The sequence below is a fragment of the Sander lucioperca genome, chromosome 24 (assembly GCF_008315115.2).
Source record: "Sander lucioperca isolate FBNREF2018 chromosome 24, SLUC_FBN_1.2, whole genome shotgun sequence".
Taxonomy (NCBI): domain Eukaryota; kingdom Metazoa; phylum Chordata; class Actinopteri; order Perciformes; family Percidae; genus Sander; species Sander lucioperca.
Window position 1 is genome coordinate 19,881,751 of NC_050196.1, and position 23,258 is coordinate 19,905,008.

Below are 23,258 nucleotides of genomic sequence, written 5' to 3' on the forward strand. Positions count from 1 at the left end.
GTCCTCACAAGCAAAAGCATGTTTTATTTGAAAAGTGTATTTTTGTTGCCTGAGTGGTTGTAGTTTCAATCTTATTGTAGAGAATGACATTTCTAGGAATTCTGAGAACAATAAAAATAGTACTCTTTTGAACATACAAGTGAAGTTGACAATGTCGTTGTAGAGCTGGTAGGTCAGCAGAGGCTCAGGTAGTTCCCTCAGGAATGTCTTCAGAATCACAGCAGCCAAGTGGACGTCTTCCATCTCTCTGAAATTCACTGTCACACCTACAAAACACACAAACACGTGCAATAAGAAGAGAAACTTGATCCATTTTATCCTACAGATGTGACATAATAGTATGTCAAATAAAAAAAAAACTTAACCATCCTTTTTAACTTCATATTTTTAATTTATTTATTCAGCATTCATTACACTGATTTATTTTTCTCCCATAGTCAAAGTGTGGCTCATTCTCTCATCTTCTCCCCTTCTTTTCCCACTCCCTGCAGAAGAACAGCTCTGAGTGTCATCCACTGTGGTAGCAACAAGCATGGTCAGCAGCGTCAAGCTGATAACTGTGATGGAGGAGGAACTGCACCAGCTTCAACTTCCTGCAATAGCACCCTTTATCCCCTTTCCCTCTACAGCCTCATAGACTCCCTTGGCCTCACTCTGGCAATAGCAATGTGCTTTCCTACGATGTGACAAAAGGGAGTGAATGAAAGGTTAAGTTGCTACATTTTATTAATTCAGAGGCCGGCCAGGTGGCTAGTTGGCATGGTTTGTCTAGCACCAACCACGGTTCAGAGAGAGATCCAACCTTACGGTCTAGTGTATTAACGTTGGTTTATTCGGTATATGTCGATTTTTTAAAAGACATGTTTAGGTTGAAATAAATACACCTACACAATTAATTATGTATCTCGTTGTACATACAGTACTGTGCAAAAGTTTTAGGCAGGTATGAAAAAATGCTATAAACTAAGAATGCTTTCAAAAATGGAAGTGTTAAAGGAGAACTCCGCAAAAAAAACGAGCCGAATCGGTGGTAGCAACACTGAGCTTCTGCAGCTAATGCTGAGAGCTCCCACTTAGCTAAAACGGCAGTTTTAGGGGCATAAGATAAAGAGTGCCTTTGTGCCTCTTAACAGACACAAAATGCAATTAAAATGTCAAAAACAGGGTCCTTACATGACAAGATGCATTTTCAACTCAGACACCGTTTAAATTCTCATTTAAAAACTCAAAAATAGGTAATTGAGCACTGTAGTGGTTATGATCATATCAGTGACTATGATTTTTGGCTGCAACTCTTCCATGAAGACCACTTCTGGCCAGACTTCTCTGGACAGTAGATGGGTGTACCTGGGTCCCACTGGTTTCTGCCAGTTCTGAGTTGATGGCACTGCTGGACATCTTCCGATTTCGAAGGGAAATAAGCTTGATGTGTTTTTCATCTGCTGCACTAAGTTTCCTTGGCCGACCACTGCGTCTACGATCCTCAACGTTGCCCGTTTCTTTGTGCTTTTTCAAAAGAGCTTGAACAGCACATCTTGAAACACTAGTCTGCTTTGAAATATTTGTCTGGGAGAGACCTTGCTGATGCAGTATAACTACCTTTATACTATAATTGGTTGATCATACACCTGACTACAATCCTACAAAATCCCTGACTTTTTGAAAGTACCTATAAGAATTGATGCTGGTTCGAAGGCAAAGGGTAGTAACACCAAATATTGATGTGATTTAGATTTTTCTTTTGTTCGCTCACTTTGCATTTTGTAAATTGATAAAAATCAACAATCATTATTTATATTTTTGAAAGCATTCTTAGTTTACAGCATTTTTTCACACCTGCCTAAGACTTTTGCACAGTACTGTACATTTGCCGTCTTATGGACATATTGTGCAAAAAATAGATATTCCACTCATTCAAACCTATGTGTTTTTTAAAAGGAACATTCAAATGTTATTTTTGGCCAGTTTTCACAGCTCTTATGTGTATTGGATTGCTCAGATGACAAATGAGAAAAGCCTACTGCGTGCGCTCTCACAGTCGTTTGTTTGCTTTCCTCACTACCGTTTTCAGGCTGGCTGTTCGGCTGATGGCTGACGCCAAAAAAGGCAGACGAAGGCCGACGCCTGGCGACGGTGCGGGACAAACCACAAAAACTAGGGTGATGGTCGCTCACCATCGGTCCGACGGTTGCCTTGCTGTGTCAGGGCCTTTACACTCAGCACCAGAGCCTGTGGAGCTAGAATAGCTATTAACTAATATATTTTGTTAACGTTTAGATTACTATATTTACAATTAACATAGTCAACTGAAAAATTGCTTTTAAGAATGTGCTTTTACTCTAAAGTAAATTTAGTCTGATTGATTTCATTTAACAAATGATTACCACTACACAAGCATCAGTTTTAACAAATTAAAGTGAAATCATGCTTTCATGAAAACATCAATTTTAAAGGTTACAAATTCAAATGTCATGTGAAACGTGATGACTTTCAAAGTGTTCACTGCACAGACAAGAAGTCCAGAGGCCTGTACTACGAAGCAAGATTTGGCGTCAACCCAGGGTTTTGTGTATCACGACGGTGGATCACTTGTTACCGGGTTAAATCGCTGTGGTAACTTATGCTGAACACCTCCAGTAACCTGCTCCCGAGCAGGTTATGTTGGAGATTAAAGATAAACCGGTGTAAAAGCACGGTCTACTGACCAATCAATACTCGATTGATAACGGCGTCACTGTTGGAGCTCCGTGCACGGAGAGAGAGAGTTGAGCTCTTAAGTAAGTAAGTAAAAAAAAATGTAGAGACCGATAACACTGTTAACATTCACTGATGGTTTTTTTATGAAAGATATAGATTTTCAGCGTAGGGAATTACGTATAGGCTATTTGTCGGCTTCTTTAGCCGTGTGTTGCCAATGTGCACATCGGTTTGAATTATGTTTTTATTTGCTTTCATGATCGCTTATCACTGCCATGGTTGCAACTGAAATAATAGGCTAAAGCAACGACAGTTTATGGAAAGCACAAATGTAATTATGGTCAGATCTTGTGCCTGACTGATGGAAGCGTTGCGATTTAACCATAACAGCGTCGGCTTTTTTTTGCCAGCTTTCCTTTCTGTTTAGGAAGCAGTGACTGTAATGCATTTTGCCTGTAAAATCGGGTCTGTGTTCTTCATATTTATGTAGAATTATAGTTTGATCTTCTTATGTAAAATATGTGGCTCTGGTAGATGTTTGCGATTGGTCGTGCTGTGCAAACACCGCCTCTTTTAATGAACACGCACGTTGCTGGATTGGGAAACCCTGGGTTGATTGAACTAGTTGTTAACCACCGTCATGACACAGCTTATGCGGGACCGCGGTTTTTAGGTTAGGTGAAGCTGGGTAACTGAAATAAATCCAGGGCATGTTGATCTTGATTCGTAGTACAGGCCTCAGTTCTGTCTTCTCAGGTTGAGCATCCACTGGTCCAGCCTAGAGGGAAACATCACAGATCACACGTGTTGGTTGAACACAAACAATTCTTTACATGCTAAAATAAATAAATATCAGTACTATTTCTAACTTCTGATTGGGTGTGAAGCCTAAGGCCCGCCTTCTCATCGTTACAGTGCTCTGAAGCAGATCTTTCCGTCACTTTGTGTCCACTCTCTTTGTAAAAATAGAGATGAGCAGCGCAGTCAGTGTAGCAGCTCCAGTTGATTATAATGGACGTGCTTCTGTGTGTGTCTGCTGCAAACATGTGGCGCTGCGTCTGTGCTTCTGCAGTAGTTTCTGTTTTCCACCTCCGATGTAGAGCAGCGTTCAGCCGCTTCCCTAATCTTGGTCTCATCAGATCTGTGTATCTGTGACGGTGTGGTTGAGATACTGCTGCATCAGCAGAGCAATAATGTAATGCACAGACTATAGGACAGGTGGATTTTATCCTTGAAATATTATGACTTTATTCTCATAATATTATGTCTTATCTCAAAACAAGACAGGATGAGTTACATTTTGAATATGCACAACGTTTTGAACATAAGCAGAAATCTTGCTGAAACACATGAGCTATTACAGTCCAGGGATTTATTAATTAAAATGAATTCATGTAGCCTATCATTTACATGAATAAGTGCCACATGATTTATTTAAAGAGGTTAGTTCCCCAAACAAGACGCAAAAGAGGAGGGAGGAGTAAATCATGCCTAGGCCTACATGTGTGTTGACTCAGCAGAGATAACATTAAATGAGAAAAGTTGATCTACAGGAGAATAAATATTTGAAAAATATAGAATGCCTCAGAGCCTAACTTCATTATATTCCATTATGTTTCTATATTGTCAGAAATTGACTGATGCAGAAAAAGTTAGAAATAGGTGCATGAGGTTTATACTAGATTGCAGGAAATGAAGTGTTTAATGCTCAAGGTATTCATACACGACTGTTGTTGGTGATTTACAGAGGTGGAAGACTTAATCAGATCATGTATTGCAGTAAAAGTAGAAAGAACAGTGTTGTAGAGTTACAAATTACTTGTCAGTTATAAGTCCTGCATTCAACATCTTCCTTAAGTAGTAGTACACAAGTATTATCAAAATATAAAGTACCAAAAGCAGATAACCTTTAACGTTACCTGTTAACAGTCCGCTCACAGTGAAGTCCTGCATGGATCAACAGAGGTTAGAGTCTGGCGGCTGCTCGCTCTGGTTGTTATAAGACGCACACCGAGCAGATTAATGCGCTCAAAGATCCAATCTTTGCAGATGTTACCGCTCGGTGTTTGGCTAGCTAATAAGCCGTTAGCCTGTTAGCTTGAGCTTTGTCTGAAGGCGCCGAGTGGCCAGCCAGGCTCCGACACACAGCGACACATTCCGCACATCCTCCGCTCAGTTTAACCGTTAACCCACCGGTACCGGTCAGAGAGCCGTGTTTACTTTGTGTCTCGGTCCTCCGGTGCATCCAGCGATTGGATCCGGTCAGTTTTTAATTAGCCTACATTAGTAACATTGTTACGGTGTGAACTTAATCCTAGGAAAGGCAAAAATATATAAGACCTTTGTAACGAAATCCAAGACTTTGTATACCAAAGTCTTTTTAAGGCCTTAATTTGAGATTATCAAATTTAAGACTTTTTAAATGCTTTTAAGACCCCGCGGGTACCCTGTTCTGTGAGAGAAAGGACAATATATCCTGGAATGCAAGACATATGATGCTTTTAAGAAACGATTGCAAACTTCTGTACTTACTTTGGTACCGATACTGTTGACAACTTTTTTTTTTTTGCTGTTTCAGTGTGAACAGTCACAACTCCTGTTATATCATATTATATAAACACATAATAAAACACAAATAAGAAAACATTCTGACCAGTCACCATGACTGTTATGACTACCCCTTTCATAAGTGACTTTGAGTTCGTGAAAAGCGCTATATAAATTAAATTTTTTATTATTATTATTACCTCAGAGTTGTGCAGAATAACTGACCTGATTTGTCAGACTGCTGTAGAGGAAAGCCTGTTGAGCCTACCTGAGTTGTATCTGAGCTGGACCTCCTTCACCAGAGTCACATTGGCAGACCGTCTGAAGATCCCTTCAATCTCCAAACCTGAAGCGCGCACAAACGCACACGCACACACACACACACAATTACTGAGATAATCTGTGTTGAAAATAATTTCATCAGTGCATTATGTTTCTCCCACCACAAGAGTTACCTTGCTCGGTAAGGAAGCTAATGGTGTCTCTCATCACCACGGGAACTGGATCACCATCCGGATTCCTCTGCCTGAGCCTGACACACACACACACACACACACACACACACACACACACACACACATAAATCTCTCAGCACCACTCTATCCACCCACTGCTTCCAAAGAAATAGTTTCTTCTCTATTTTTAACTTAGGGTTCAGCCAGATGCTTGCTGATAAATTCAGGTGGGGGTTAGATTTTAGCTTAATTGAAATTCTTTTCTAGATCCATTGCATGTTCGCAAGTATAGGGTGGGTCTGCACTTTCTCAGATAACACTGCTGTGACAAAATGGAGGGGAGAGAGTGCATCATAGAGGGTGCTTTCAATGGAGAACCAGGGCGGGGCACGCTCGGGGGGCAGAGACCAGTGAGCGAGATGTCTGAGACCAAATGCATAATAATATAAATTTAGCACAAAAAGTAAGGAAATTTGTGTTTGGTAGATTATTTCTCTGTGGTAACAATGCTTTTTGGCAATAAAGTTATAGCGTTGGGAAGCCTGTTTAATTCCCTTTCAAATGGTGCCCCATTTGTAAGGAACATGCATTTGTGGGATGAGCAGCAGCGCTGAGTATGTGGGTTGCGCCCATGAAAAATTTGCAAAATCTTCTCTGCTAAAGCCAACGTGGTTGTGTTGGCCACTCTGGCACAAACAGCACGCCCAAGCTGATTCCACAAGTGTTCAATGGGGTTGAGGTCAGGACTGCTGGCAGGCCATTCCATCCTCTCCACTCCCACATTCTGATATTTTATATATATATATATATATTTATTATCACATCTCTGATAAACCCCGTCCTGTGGGGGGGAGCGTTGTCATCTCGGAAGATAGATTTCGGTCCCAGACTGTGGAGATATGGGACTGCCACTGGTTGCAGAATCTCATCTCTATATCTCTCTGCATTGAGATTGCCTCCAATGATGACAAGCATTGTATTTCCAGTGAGGGAGATGCCGCCCCACACCATCACACTGCCTCCACCAAAACGTGTTACTCTATCGGTGCGGCAATCAGCATAGCGTTCTCCGCGTCTTCTCCACACTTTGACCCTATGATCCATGCCGTAGGCAGAATCTGGACTGGACTCGCTGAACATAACGTTCCTCCACATGTTCAGGTTCCAGTGCACGTGTTGCCGACACCAGCGCAAATGGGCCTGACGGTGAAGGGCAGTCATGGCAGGACTCCTGGCAGCCCTACGAGACCGGAGATTGGCTGCGTGCAGTCTGTTCTGGATTGTCTGGGCAGAGAGCCGTCGGCCATATCGTCCTGCAAACCTTGACTGCAAATCTGTAGAAGACAGCCTACGGCACCTAAGTGCTGATAGGGTGAGGAAATGGTCTTCTTGGGGTGTCGTCTTCTTGGGATGCCCACTTCACGGCCTGTCTTTGACATCCCCAGTTATATGGAACTTGGCCTTCAGTTTGGCGATGGTACTAGGGCTCACTCCAAATAATGCTGCAACTTGGTTTTGCAGAACACCAGCTTGAAGTTGTCTATCGCAAGAGCCCTATCCAGATCAGTCAAACGCGGCATGCCGATTTTTGGAGCAGACACTTACTGACTGTAGCTGTACTTACAGTAGTAGGGCCCATGTTCACTGAGGTGCTGCCAGAAGTTAAAAACAAGTGTCAATAGCAACAGCAAAATAACCTGTTTGACAATGGTAGAGAAGATTTGGCAAATTTTTCATGGGCGCAACCCACATACTGCTGCTCATCCCACAAATGCATGTTCCTTACAAATGGGGCACAATTTGAAAGGGAACTAAACAGGCTTTCCAACGGTATGAGATTTATTGCCAAAAAGCATTGTTACCACAGAGAAACCAAACACAAATTTCCTTACTTTTTGTGCTAAGTTTAGTAATAAGAGTTAGAATACCAAACTCACCCTGGTCGACCGGCCTTTGTAGTTTATGTAAATTAAACCTGGGGCGCTTCCAGAGACATTTGTTACAAAGCTTGTACATTTTTTAAACTATTTTAGAAGAATTTTAACTGGGAGGACCTGGAAAACATAATTAGGGGTCCAAGCCTGAGTCTGTAAGAACGGGCAATAGCAAAGCTATGCCGTTCATACAGCAGGGCTGTAGAACCCTATTGTTTTTCTACTGATTAATCACACATTATTTTTAGGGGTCCAAGCCCGAGGGGGCATGGGAACCGCGTATGCAAGGCAACGTAGTTCACATCTCCAGCGGAGCTGTGGAACCGTATTGTTTTTCTACTGGTTTTCCATTATTATTCTTCTCCGCCTAAAACTCCGACTACAGCCTAAACCGTACATGTTGGGGGGTTGCCGTTTTCAGGACTGGTCCGAATCGCTGCAAGGACCTCAGGCGCAAAAATTGACCCACTTCCACCAATAGGTGGCGCTATAGCAGAAAAAACGCGTTTGGCCCTATAACTCCCACACCGTACATCTGACATTTAAAATCCATACATCCAAGCGTTCCCTGGATCCAACTGAATCACGTGATATAGGCCACACCCATTTCCGCCTAGACTTTTATGCGTGAAAAATCGCGATTTATCAAAAACCTACTTTTCGATCTCCTCCTACACCGTGCGACCAATCTGCACGAAACTTGGACCGTAGCATCTCCAGAGCGACCTGACAAAAAGTTAATAAAAATAATTTTTATAGGATAAAAATTACGCATATCACGCACAAACAAATTTGTGTAGCTAACTATGAAAACACCAACTTTGGGGGTACCCAGATGGGTACCATCTAGGGACACTCCTGAGGCCATGTCTAGAGTGGGGTACTGAGGGGTCAAAGTGGGCGTGGCTTATGGGACCCAAGTCTAGATTCACCACTTACACTAATGTGAACAACTTTAAATTTACAGGGTAGATAGACAATGGGTCATGGACCACACCTACCAAAAATTACACATGTGGACCACTAGGTGGCGCTATAATGTTTTTTTTGCCTTTAACTCCCACATTACACATCGCACATTAAAAATCCTTACATCCACGTGTTCCTTGAATCAAGCTGAATCACATGATATAGGCCACGCCCATTTTTGCTTAAAATCTTTTTCGCAAAATCGCGCAATGCGCAAAACCAACTTTTTAGAACTCGTCCTAGGCCGTGTGACGGATCAGCTCGAAACCTGGTAGGTAGCATCTCCAGATGGACCTGACGAAAAGTTACTCAAGGAATTTTGCTACGTTAAAGTATGCGCATTTGACGACCAAACAAATTTTCATAGCTAGCTACCACACACGTATCATATCATATCTCGGCCAAATTAAATGTTATCAGCAAGGAACTTGGGATAATTGTTCAACATGCCACTATGATGCTCTCTACCAAATTTCAGCCTTTAGGGGGCGCTATAAGCAACGTTTATTTGTTTTGGCCAATAACTCAATGCATTTAAATGGGAAATTTGCATATGCAATATCTCTGCCACAGTAAAAGCAATCAACACGAAACTTGTGGGGCTCGTTCAGCAAGCCGCTCTGAGGCTCTCTACCAAATTTGATGAAGATCGGCCATTAGGGGGCGCTATAATCAACGTAGACGAGTTTTGGCACTTTTACTCAATGTTAATGGGATATTTGCAGGCCCGCATCCGCTAGTACTTACGTACAGGGCCACGAACGGATCAGCACCCGCTTACATCCAGAACATGGTCAAACCATATACCCCAACCCGCCCACTTTGTTCTGCATCAGCCAAACTGCTGGCTGCTCCCTCACAGCGAGGGAGAACTAATCACTCAACGAAATCCCGACTGTTCACTGTCCTGGCTCCCAAATGGTGGAACGAGCTCCCCATCGATATCAGGATGGCCGAAAGCCTACACATCTTCCGCCGAAGGCTAAAAACGCATCTCTTCCGACTACACCTCGGATAAAAAAAAAAAAATACACTTTCACTTGCACTTTCGAACCTGCACTTTCATTTGTCTCTTTGGAGCTTTGCCTATTTAAAGCTACTGTATTTGCACTTACTACTTGTTGTCTGGAGTTTTAACCTTCACAGTTGAAAGCACTTAATTGTAAGTCGCTTTGGATAAAAGCGTCAGCTAAATGACATGTAATGTAAAAAATGTACCACAGACCTTGCAGCTCACACTTCTCAATATTTACCGATGTTTGCCTCCTACGTTACGTTTTGGTTTTCGCTTTTGCGTGCTCCTCTGGTTTTTTAAAATAAACAAACTTCTTAAGCCACCTGACAAAGTTTCCACAACCTTCACAGTGGACAAATGCAACTCTTTTCTCTCACTTTTTCAATCCAAAATCAACACCATTCATATGCGCCGATACCATGCAATCAAACATTGCAGTTGATGCTTAGTAGAGCGTCTGTTATAGTGTGAATGGTTATGTTGGTGTCATTGATTCTTAATTTCCCACGAAGCACCCACGGAGGAAAACATAAATCGGCGCCTATGACGCAATTTGCAACAACTTGACCACCTCCACTGCTCCTTCAGCCACCACACCTACCTCCCCCCCTCCACCCTCTCGGCCACTTTTTCAATCCAAAATCAACACCATTCATAGGCGCCGATGAAAATACTGAGCACCCACGTGTGCCAGACTGCCAGTAGGCTACATTCATTTACAATTAAACATTGGAGTTGGTGCTAAGTGGAGAGTCTGTCATAGTGTGATTGGTTATGTCGGTGACATTGATTCTTAATTTCCCACGAAGCTGATCGCGGTAACGTGTCAGTTGAACTTTTCATTTCCAATCCTATCCGTATATCATTGTTAAAGGTAGTCTGTATGTGCATGGAGGTGAAGTGTTGACCTCTACGTTTGCAACATCGACGTACCACAGACGTCGCTGCTCGTGCCTCTCGATACTTAGCGACGTTTGCCTCCCCGCCGCCCGGCTTCTGGTTCCGCTTTCGCACTCCCTGGGGCGTCGGGGGCGACTGGCATCGGAGGCTTGGGCCCCGTGATAACTGCTTGCAGTTCTAGTTAAACTTAGGTATGCAGGTCATTTTTAAAAAACTGGCTTTCCCAAAAAGCGATAAAAAAGCGGGGCCCAGCTATCAATATCCACCTTTAGTTGGTTCAACTGAGGTTCAATATTAACCTATGCTAAGTCAGCTAACATAGGCAGAATAGTAAAACCCAGGAAATAATTGCCATTGCTAGGCCATGAGAAGTTACCTCTCTGGAACATGGTCTTGGGACAGTGCAAAGTCAAGGGAAGAACCTCTGATTTCGACAAATTAACTTTGCAGCCTGACAGATAGGAGAATGTGCCCGTAATATGAAATAGTGCGGGAAGTGACTGCTCGGGCTCCGAGACCAGAACGAGGACATCGTCCACGTACAACATAAGTTTGTGTACTGACTGGTTGTTACCCTGGAATTGCCGGTTCCAAGGGAATGGCTGTGGCCAGGGGTTTGAGCGCCAGTGCAAAGAGGCCCGGGGAGATACCGTCTCCTTGCCTGGTCCCTCTGCCCAGACCCTCTGCCCAGCTCAAACAAGAGGGAATCAGGCCGTTGGTTAATACTGCCGCAAATGTATTGCTGAAACCAAATGATTCCAGGGTGAAACGCTTTTTCAGTGTCAACAGAAATGGCGGCTGCAGGGGAATCATTATTACGAGTGGCCCACATGTTAATCAGGCGTCTGATATCATCGGCGTAACTACGTTTGTAACGTACAGGCCAAGTGGGACATCCGCTCTCATTTTTTAAATATTAGCAACAGCTGAGAGAACGCTGTATATTTTAGTGATCTCATCGGCTACGCTACTTTCTTCCAGTGCTAATATTAGTTTTTGGCATTTTGACTGAGATAAGTTTGCTTTTGGTTCAAGGTGCACTTGTGTTGTCATGCTCTAATGTGGATTTCTTCCAAGTTAATCTGCCATAATTGATAGTCAATTTTCAGGCAGCCATCTTCCAGTGCACGGTCACATGACTCCAATTGGCTGGTCTTTTTAAACGGATTTAAATGTGGAAACTGGGGTATCATCAGAATTTAGTATGACTTGACTTGTGACTTGCTTGAGTCTCACCACAGTGACTTGAGACTTGCTTAAAACTTGAAGGTTAAGACTGGACACTCGCTTGTGACTTGCAAGTGTAACTTACTCCCACCTCTGTTAATTGATAAGCTGTATGATTCACTGTGTAAAAGTAACAAGGATCATTCTTGTATGTGTAAGGCAACATCAGGCTTGACTTAAACATTGCTTTCATAACTTTGTAAAACCTAAACGTAACAAATAAATAGATATACATTTACTGAATTGTTATTTATTAAAATAATAAATCGGGCACCAGCAACTTTCAAGTGTAAATTAAAATTTATTTTTTAAATGCTTGAATCGATTGAGAACAACTTCTCATTTGCAAAGACGACCTGTCACATTCACACACACATACACATTCATACCTGGAAGCTGCCCAGTACAACCACAGTCTGATCTTCTGGCTACTGGGAAGCTCCACTGGAGTGGTTGGGGTTAAGGGCCTTGCTCAAGGGTGGTAATGAGAGAGGGACAAGCGCTGCTCTTTCACTTTCCCCACCCAGATTTTTTCCCCTATCGGTCTGGGGATTGAACCGGCGAGCTCCGGGTCACAACCTTAACCACTAGGCCACCACTGTCCAACATATTTGGGTCAGTATCGGCCCAATACTAGTTGCATTTTCCAGCTGATCCAAAATGTTTTAAAATAGTTCATTCAGCTAAGAAGTAGGAGAATTTTCTCAACCCATGAAGACTTCAACAGTTACTAAGGGTCTGCTCCCAATATGGCTCAGACTTTGACATTAAGTACAATTCTAAGAAGAGTAATATGATTGCTACAAGCAGGGAGGACAATAAACTGTCATTTCCTGCTTTCTCTCTGTCTGGTACTATCCTTAAAGTGTGTGATGAGGTCGAATACTTAAGGCACTATATAACTGATGACCTGTCTGATGATAGGGACATTCACAGATAGTACTGTATGATGTATGCACAAGCTAATATGCTGAATCGCAAATTTAGCATGTGTTCATTGTCTGTGAAGACCACACTTTTTAAAGCTTTTTGCACCCTAATGTATACTGCCCACTTGTGGCAGCGCTATAAAAAAAAGCAGTATGCAGAAACTCAATGTGACATATAATGATGGCATGAGGCTGCTGCTTAAAATGCCACGATGAAGCAGTGCAAGCTAAATGTTTTTAAGTGTTGATGTATCCACCTGTCCTGCTGTACTCAGGAATCTCATGTACAGATGTATGTGTAGACTGAGTCAACAGCATAATTGCAACACTAGTGAACCCTGCAATGAGCGTGGTTAGGTTCACTTCAAGATTGTGGAACCATTGGTGTTTTAGTCTATATGCTAATACCTGAACACTCTTTTTGTGTATTGTGGAACTCTGACTGTTGTAGTCATTTCTTATTGTATGTGTTTTGTCTTGTATTTGTCTGTCTTTTGCTATGTTTTGTATTGTGCTATGGACCGTTTTTTTGTGTGTCCTGAATAAATAAATAATAAAAAATAACTTCATCCTTTAGTTTATTAGGGGTCCAAGGCCGAGGGGGCAACACGGCTCCCAGTACCAGTGGTGCTACATTACACGTACTACGTACAAATTATGTACATCTGATATTGAAATTATAAACACAGTTTTGTTTTGCTGTTGTTGTTGTTTACTGCCATGATTGATTTTCTTCTGTTTTAGGATTGCAAGTATCCAGGGACAGGAGAGGGTGTGAGCGGGAAACCCACTGCTGCAACCTGGACGTGGTTTGTCCTCATGCATAAGGTGTTGGGACAGAGGCCTTCAATTAACCCCCCTGTCCTAATTGCCTCCATCCCTGAGGACACAACAGGGCCAGGGTGACCAGGAGGAGGAGGAGGAGGAGGAGGAAGAGCTAGAAAGCCAGCCAGGGCAGAAAAAGAGGAAGAGAGAGAATAAGGACGAGTTAATCAGTTTGATTAAAGAGGACATGAGATTGCACCTTGCTCAATGCCCTGCTACTATTATTAGTCATAGTTCTATTATCATTACTGTTACTATAATTTCCACTATTCATCATACCAACTGCTATAATTATTAAAAATCATATTTTCCCAATCGGCAGCGGCAGATGGCCGCCCACCAAGAGTCAGGGTCTGCCTGAGGTTTCTGCCTGTTAAAAGGAAGTTTTTCCTCACCACTGTCGCACCAATGCTTGCTCTTGGAGGGAAACCAAATATCATACGTCTAGCTGAAACGCACTGCAGAGGGTACTTCTTTGGAATTTTGTAGGGGGCGCTATTGAGCCAATTTACCATAATCAAGCCCGAGACCCATGTGGATCACTTTAGGCCTGGACTAACATAATGTACAACAGATTTGGGGCAGATCAGACAATGTATGTTTGAGTTGCAACACCTGTTTGTTTATGTAACATCAAAGTTTGCCTGGCCACCACGGCGATGCCCTTCAACTAAAAATCATAGGTCTTAAGGCTTTCGTGAACACTTTTGAGGTGGATTTGGTAAACCCGCTAGCTAGAGAACATGAAAGTGTAACGAGTAACTTCCTGTTGCCAGTAGGGGGTGCTATGATTATAACTCAATATTGATATGTACATGATTTCAGGCCAGGACCCTTTTAAGCCTGAGCAGTTTGGGGCAGATTGGACAATGAACAGTCTAGTTACAAACTAGTTCCTGTTTGGCGAGGGAACATCAAAATTCGCTGCTCTGCTACTTCACTGTATGATAAAAAAAAAGGAAAAGCTTCGTAATTAGGCTTCACCAAGGTCTTTAGATTATACTGACCAATTCTGAAGTCAATCGGGTTAAATCTGTAGGAGGAGTTCATTAAAGTAGCCTGCAATTAGTCAAAAAGTTTAAGCACTAAAAATTGCTGCCAGCTTGTCTCTTGTGCTCTGTCTGTCTGTGTTTTTTATACTCTGCATGTGTGTCTGTTTCACTATTGTATAGTTAAGGAAATAGTATGTTGCTTGTTATCGTCCCAGCAATGTTGTTTTTGTGCATGTCCACCAAAATGTATGTCTATGCTATTGTGCCTGGTTGGTTGTCTGGTCTGACAGTTCCACTGTGTGTGTTAGTGTTGATCTCACCCAACTGTTCTTGTTTTTATGTTGTTGTCTTTTAGCATTAGTATAATCAACTAATCCAGGCTAATTCTGGCACATTTTACTTTTATGTATTATTAGTGTGCATTGTCCCTGATAAATAAACCTGAAATAAAAATAAATAAATAAAATCACCCATAATTTGCACATTAACTTTAATACAGCTTGACGTCCTGTTGGGTTTAGGGTATGGCTCCAAGAGGCTTTTTATAAGTTTGGACATGATACATATGCATACCAAATCTCATATTTCTACATGAAACAAACTGCTGGGGCTACTTCTTTGAAATTTTGTAGGGGGCTTTTGAGCCATTTACCATAATCAAGCCTGAGACCCATGTGATTCACTTCAGGCCTGGACTAACATAATGTATGAAAGATATGGAGCAGATCAGACAATCCGAGTTAGAACAACTTTCTGTTTCATGATGTAACACTGGAGTTTGCGGTGCTGCCACGGCGACGCCCTTCGACAAAAAAGCACAATCTTCAAGTTGAAGCATCATCAAGGTCTTAGGGTTTTCCTAAACACTTTTGAGGTGGATCAACCAGCTAGGCAGAGGACATCAAAGTGTAACAACAATAACTTCCTGTTGCCAGTAGGGGGCGCTATGATTATAACTTAATATTAATATGTACATGTCTTCAGGCCAGGAGCGTTATAAAGCCTGAGCAATTTGGGGCAGATTGGACAATGTACAGGCTATTTAAAAACACTTCCTTCATGGCGAGGGAACATCGATATTCGCCGCCATGTCACGCCTACACCGTAAGATAAAAAAAAAAAAAAAGCTTTGGAATTTAGCTTTGCAAAGGTCTTTTGCAAAGGGCTCTAAGTTTGAAAACTGTTAGGGGACGTTATCAAGCCAATTTGCCATGCCCAAGGCCGAGACGCTTGTCAGATCGCAATTTTCACCAAGTCTGACATGCATACCAATTTTACGTTTTTGAGTAGCCCAAGCACCTGATATCTGTGTTCAAACATATAATAAGAATAAGACAAAAGAAGAAGAAACATATAGGGCCTCCTCGACAAACGCTGTCGGTGCTCGGGCCCTAATAATAGAAAGTGCCACAGCCCGGTCTGTGACCTCTGGATTCCTGTTTGTTTCCCTGTCTGTCTTTCCCTGTGTCCCCTCCTCTGTGTGTGTGTGTGTGTGTGTGTGTGTGTGCGTGCGTGTGCGCTCATCAGCAGGGGTGTGGCTCTACAGTTGTACCAGGCTACCTGACTTCCATTTACCATGAAGCTCAGTATAAGAAACCAGGCTCTCCACTCACTCGTCGCCAGATTGTTTTCCGCTCTCCATGTGCTAACTCATCAGGCTTAAAGGGATGATAGAATGCAAAACCGATTTTACCATATCACGACAGTTTGGTGTGTAAATAGGACATACATAGAACCTCAAAATCCCATTGACATCCCTTTCCTCTGCAAATCTCACAATTTTAAACTGCCTCTGAAAACGGGAAAATCTCAACGCTCCTCCTTATTTGGCTCTAGTCTCTACCTTTGTCACGCACCAACATTTACATAGGCTACACCACTGATCTGAGATCAGGTAGCTAGTCTTCTGAATAGTTCGCGCAGATCTCAGAAATTGTATACATTGTTCGTCTGCTATTTCATCAATAAATTCACTTCTGAGACTTTTTTTATGTGAGAAATCAACTATGTAGAGGTCAAATATGGGCAGTTTTACAAAAATTGATGGCCAATTGCAAATTTTGTCCGACTGTGTGTCGGAGTTCTGAGGCCAGTGCTGCCTAGGTTGCTGCCTCGCCGCCCGGCTTGTCCTCCTTCATAGACCCTGGCCTGCTGTGAGCCTGCTGTTGCCCGCTCAATACCTGCGCAAAGTCACCGTTTCTGGGTTACTGGACTACCAAATGCCGCTGCCCTGACAGAGCTCCAGGGCCTGCAGCTCGCTGTTCTCCCTCCCCTCTTCCTGCTAAATGGCCGATGTGTGTGAGTGAGAGCGCGGTCAGCGAGCTTGTTACGCCCACAATCTCTTACCACAGGTTCCAGTTAATCTTATAATGGATATGTGTTGAATTATTTAAACAAACGATCGGGGAAATAAACGCCTCTTGTCCTAAGGTGACCAGATTTCTGAGACAAAATCCGGGGACATTTTCAGCTCAGAAGCGTAAATACCTCCAAATAAGGTAATGTTTTTATCTTTGTAAAACTTAAAACGGGGACACTGCCCCGGGGGCGTCACTAGACCTAGAGAGAAGTTGTTGAAGTTGAAAGAAAATGTTGTCTATTTTAACGTTTAAATGCATCAATCTGGTGCACTTTGAAAGGAAATTCAGATGTTAGACTTGATTATTCTTATCTATGGATGGAAATATTTGTGCTGTAGCCTGAACTATTTTGCACTTCAGAATTATAACCATGCACACACAAGTGGAATAGTTTATTCTTCATATTTTTGCATCAATGTCACTAGGAAGCATACCAGTAGAAATATATATTCATATTTGTAAGTGGGATATATATAAATAAGTGGGATTGTCTGAAATCCGGCAATATAATAACCATTATGGTGGGATACACTGGCTAAGCAATTAACAAAAATGTCTGTGCTGACATGTGATATATATGCCGTGACGAAATTCAAACTGTAATTAAAGCTGCAAGCAGCGATGGACAGGCCCTCGCGCCTGTGCACATGTCGGGGTTACTGGCGGACGCCGCTCCTTGCGACCGTGCATTTGCGTGGCACTCAGACACTGCAAATCGTCACCAATGAAAAGGGAACTACCTGCCGAGTTCAATGACACCTCACACAAGACTCTATGCCACGCCCTGGCAGACGCCGCTCCTTGCGACCGTGCACTGACACCGCAAATTGTCACCAATGAAAAGGGAACTCCCTACTGAGTTCAATGATACCTCACACAAGACTCTACGTCATACAGTTCATTAGCTGTGAAAAGGGGCGTGGCTAAAGCATAGGGGGCGGGCCAAACCATCTCCAATTAAAAAGGAACTCTCTGCTGAGTTCAATGATACCTCACAAGACTGTACCATGGGTCAGCATTTATGAAAGGGGGTTTAAGTTTCATGTAAATCGGATGATGTTTGTCATATATGGCTGATTTCCTGTTGCCAGCGGGGGGCGCTATGACCAAAACGCAATATTGGCTTGTATATGTCCTCAGACCTGGACCCTTGTCAATCGTGAGAAATTTCGGGCAGATATGACAACGTACACTCAAATTACAACAATTTCTTTGTTCATCGCTAAACACTCAAAATGGCCGCCACCCCACGCCCACACCGTTTGACGAAAAGTTTTTGTTTTAATAACTTTTCATCATTAAGGTGTTGAGATGGTACAGACCAAATTTGAAGTCCGCTGGATGAAATCTCTAGAAGGAGTTCGTTAAATTATAGCACCTTGACTTTTAGGCCTACTTCCTGTTGCCACTAGGGGGCGCTATGACTTTAAGTAAATATCGGCTATTTGTCCTCAGGGTTGGACTCTTATGAATCCTGAAAAGTTTCGAGCCAATTGGACAATGTACACTCAAGTTACACCCACGTCCTGTTTTGATGGTGAAACGCACAAAATGGCCGCCCCGCCATGGCCACGCCCTATGACGGAAAGTTTTTCTTTTAACAACTTTTCATCTTTAATGTCTTAAGATGGCACAGACCGAATTTGAAGTTGATCGGATGAAATCTCTAGGAGGAGTTCGTAAAGTACGACATGTGGAAATAGCCAAAATCACACTAATTTAGAACTTTGAAATCAAAATGGCGGACTTCCTGTTGGGTTTAGGGTATGGCTCCAATGACGGTTTTTGTACATCTTGACATGTTACATATGTGTACCAACTTTCGTGAGTCTACGTTAAACGCACTGCAGGGGCTCAATTGATTTAACTTTGTAGGGGGCGCTAGCGAGCCATTTTTGTGTGCCTATTCCCAAAACCCTTAAAATACGTACATTTTCACCAGACTTGATGCGACCGCCAATTTTGGTGAGTTTTTGAATATGTTAAGCCCCTCAAAAAGGCAATTCATTTACCGTAATAATAATAATTCCTTCAGTTTCAATAGGGCCTTCGCCGCTGTCGGTGCTCGGGCCCTAATAATTCCTTCAGTTTCAATTGGGCCTTCGCTGCTGTCGGCGCTCGGGCCCTAAATATACTATAGTTATGCCGGCAGCCGGCCAGCTCCGCGGAGCCCCGGTAGTCCAGTAACCCAGAAACGGTGACTTTGCCCTGGGTATGGAGCCCAGCAGGCTGCCGCTTTCGTCAGACTGTGTGGAGCTCCTGAAGTCTGACATGTCTTACCAAATTTGCAATTAGCCATCAATTTTCGTAAAACGTATTTGAGCTTTATATAGTTGATTTCTCGCATAAAAAAGTCTCAGAAGTGAATTTAATAACGAAATAGCAGACAAAAATATATAACATTGCAGTGTCTGAAATATGAGACCTGCTGTCTTGTCTCCAATGTATGTGTATGTGGTTCGCTCAACAAATTATCTTATCTAAATATTCATGAGCATACCATCTTTGGAAGAAAAGCTCTTGTTACAAATAGGGCCATATTCACAGGGTAGTTAAGGGCCCATAGAATAGCACTTGGGCAATTTTCAGCCCAACAATGTTACATACCCTATTAGGAGACCTTAAGGAACAGTGTGAAATACCCTATATAATCATTCTATCACCCCTTTAAACCTCCAGTGAAGAATCTGACTTTGAACCATTGTTGTGACTCTGCTGAAAACAACCTCACCTGTGTCTCTTCCGTCTCCAGCACCTGCCTAAACTGAGCCTGCCTTCCTGCTGATCCTCTGCCATTGCCTGCCACAAATTCCACACCACCAGATACCATCTGCTTTCACCAGGATTGCCACCTCACCACCTTGTTTTACTCTCTTCACTTGCAAGTACCGAGATAAAATAAAACTACAAACTCCAATCCATTGTGTCTGAGTCTGCTTCTGGGGTCCAAACTAGGAGCAAACCATAACAGAAAGAAGAAGAAGAAACATTTGAATTTCAACAAGTTCAACGGTCCTTCGCCGACCGACGATGTCGGTGCTCGGGCCCTAACAAGACAGCTTTTGCCTTATACATCGGGGTCACATCACATTATTTTCCCACAGTGGGAACTTCTGTCGCATGCTTTGTGACTGTTATGAAGATAAAGGAGAGGCCTTTCGCTGACATAAAGTAAAGTGGGACACTACATTGTGTTAGTATTACCAAGTAATGTCACATCAGGTCAATATGCCCATCTGTTGTTGCTTGACTGGCTTCAGTTTGCCATATTATGCTTTCAGCATATTTTTTGAGCATACAGTACCTTTGAGGTTATTCTGGAGTAACCAGAATAACCTAATAAGTGGAACCTAAAATAGTGCTAAGAGAGGTGATTCACATGGTCAACAGTCTGAATCACTACAGCCTAATACTAAAGCACTCTAACATTACAGACAGTTAGACAGACACAAGGCGCGTTGCAGACACACACACTATCCCCAGCCCACACACACGCTCTTATGAACACATCCTGTATACCTACTGAAAAACTCTCTCTTATCCTCTCTGTCTCACACACACCATTTCCCTTCCTCACCGTGGTGAGATGTCACAGCCCTGTTGCATGAAGGCTCCCAGCGAGAACCAGAGGGAGTTGAAGATGCCAAACTCATTGGGAGGTTGGTCTAGAATATTTTCTAGACAGTATTTGTCATTGTTTTGGATTGTTGCAATGATAATACACATTTGCATAATGCAGGCATATTTGTCTACACCCATGTTGATAAGAGCATTAAAAAAACACATTTAGAACATACAAAAATGTGCAATTTATTTGCGATTAATTGTGAGTTAACTATGGACATCATGCGATTAATTGCGATTAAATATTTTCATCAATTGACAGCCCTGCTACTACTACTACTGATACTAATCTACTAGTACAACATTACTATGTATTACCACTGTGTTCAGTGGTATTTTTGAAGTATCATTGTTCCTAACCTCTCTCTCTTCAAATAACAGACCACTCCATGCATGCAGGGTGTGTAGAGTGGTTACAGCACATGCCAGTTGTACACCTTTATGAGACTGGTGTTAGGAGGTTCAAATCCTGTCTAATGAGTCTGTCAAAAAATAATATTTGTCTTAGGGCTGTCAAAAGACGCGTTAATTTCAATTAATTAATCTGAGAAAAAATAACGCGTTAAAAAAAATAACGCAGATTAATCCATTCCATATTGACGTTTGACCCGGAGCCGTTCTAGCCACCATTCGACTGTAAAATGAAGGAGGGAGACGAGAATGTGCTGCCTGGATCATTAATTGGAACATTTACTTGTAAAAATCTTCTTCCTGCCAACCCTGGCTACCGAAATCTGGTGCCACTGATAAGTCTGCGCTTCTCTCTGATGCTCTGAAGACGATACAGGCAACACAAACACCGCTGCACGTGACGCTAGTTAACACTATACTCTACTCTTACACTATACTACTAGCTAGCCTACCGCTAGCTAGTAGCTGGATTAAACACGGTTAAAATGCTGACAGCTAACGCTAAACGGTGTAAAGTTTGACTGTGTTTTACTGTAGAGGATTCAACACCAGGATGTAACAATCTGAAGCTGCCGTCGGAGAAACAACACAGACGGTGCGTTCAATAAAACTGGTAAACTACAGCCTCGTGGTGCATTTGAAGTTATTGTAAATGTCCTTTTCCCATCTGGTGGTTGTTTTTGTCGTTCAACAGCAATTTACTAGTGAAATAAGTTATTGTTATACATTATTATTAAATCATTTAATTTTGACCATATGGCCTTAGCAATAAACAAGCCGTTCTTTAATGTCACCGACTGTTGTTTAGTACCCTTTTTTTTCTTTTCTTTTTTACTTTCTTAAAAAGTATCGGTTCAGGCACCGTTAATTATGTATGCGATTAATTTCGATTAATTAATCACAGTATGTATTTAATTAGATTCAATTTTTTAATCGATTGACAGCCCTAATTTGTCTCAAACCACAAGGTGGATTGGACTCACATACAGGGGCTTAGACATGTTAAAGTGTTCCACATCTTCCAAACATTACACACACATCTTATTTATACATTTTAAACTTGCTTGAGGTTAATATACAGTAACATTAGGAGGAATCCTTACTGTCTAAGCCAAGGGTCTACAGAGATTTCTTACTTATTATTTTGTTTGTATGCCCCCTGGCGTTTCAGAGATTACTGCAACAAGTGATGCATTGCCTTTGCTTGTAGCTTGCGCGCCACCCAGGAGTCCCGCGCCACAGTGTCTTGCGCGAGTATAAGTACCTTAAATGTGTACTTATTTACAGTACTTGAGTAAATGTACTTATCAATTTATATATATATATATATATATATATATATATATATATATATATATATATATATATATATATATATATATATTTATTAGGGGTGGAACGGTTACATGTATTCGTATTGAACCGAAACAGTACGGGCGTCTCGGTTCGGTACATGAATTTACACGGAGAATACACGGTATAAAAATAAATAAAACTCGCGTGCAAATGAATTAATGTAATGTGGAACTACGGTTACATACTAGAGGTCGACCGATAGTGGATTTTACCGATACCGATAGCTAGGTTGGGCCGTATTTGCTGATAACCGATTAATCGGCCGATAGTATTTATAACTTATACAGTTGACAAAATACATACATTGTTTCAAAAAAAGTCCAGACGCTTTTGCCAATAATCAAAATAATAATGTCATATTTATTACACCCACAGCAATGCTACACAAGCATGTGTGTTGTCTAAAACAGTTCTACATTTTTGGAGTCATCCAGTGCAAAAATAAACATAATGAGCATTATAATTCATATAAAGGACAAACAATCTCAAAACAGTGATGGCATTCTTCTCTGTAGAACGGTTTAGAACGGTAACAGACGATCTCTGACTTGGAGGGATCTATCTTTCCCACTTTATACTATATATATATATATATTTGTTCTCGCTTGGATGCCCATATAAGGTGTAATGTGTGACAGACCTGCCTTCCCATTGGTTGAAAACATAAACAAAGGCATCATGGGAGATCCCCTTGTCGGTAGCACCTACTGTCTATGGGTAGCACGGAGTTAGCGGCAGAAATGACCGAAAACGTGATGAATTATGGACATCAAGTGGATAAATCTTGGATGTAACAGTTTGGATTTAATGCTCAACAACCCCGAAAAAAGGCACAAGTTCCAGGCTAGATAGAAAATCACCTGTAAAGGCTAGAAAGACACCAAAGACACTCCCGTGACGGCTAACTCCTTCAGCAATCAGTAAGTGTCTACGTTTAACTGTTATTAAATTATCTAAATATGAATCAGAGGTGCCGTTTGGGATCGTGGACGATCCTTTAGGGTTCTGATTCTGACA

At 42.0% G+C, this 23,258-nt stretch overlaps 1 protein-coding gene and 1 long non-coding RNA gene across 5 annotated transcripts in view; one reads left to right on the top strand and one right to left on the bottom strand.

The window, feature by feature from the left end:
- Positions 1 to 23,258, bottom strand: part of arhgap1 (Rho GTPase activating protein 1) — an 84,399-nt gene that overhangs the window by 19,728 nt on the left and 41,413 nt on the right. For all 4 annotated transcript variants that reach the window (XM_035998556.1, XM_035998559.1, XM_035998558.1 and 1 more), the window contains exons 9-11: positions 5,700 to 5,776; positions 5,513 to 5,590; positions 138 to 266 (exon numbers count right to left, since the gene is read on the bottom strand). In XM_035998556.1, the coding sequence (XP_035854449.1) occupies positions 138 to 266; positions 5,513 to 5,590; positions 5,700 to 5,776 (284 nt within the window). The remainder of the gene's footprint in view (positions 1 to 137; positions 267 to 5,512; positions 5,591 to 5,699; positions 5,777 to 23,258) is intronic.
- Positions 20,072 to 20,633, top strand: LOC118494457. Its single transcript, XR_004896592.1, has 2 exons — positions 20,072 to 20,161; positions 20,520 to 20,633. It is a non-coding gene; the product is annotated as an uncharacterized LOC118494457 (long non-coding RNA).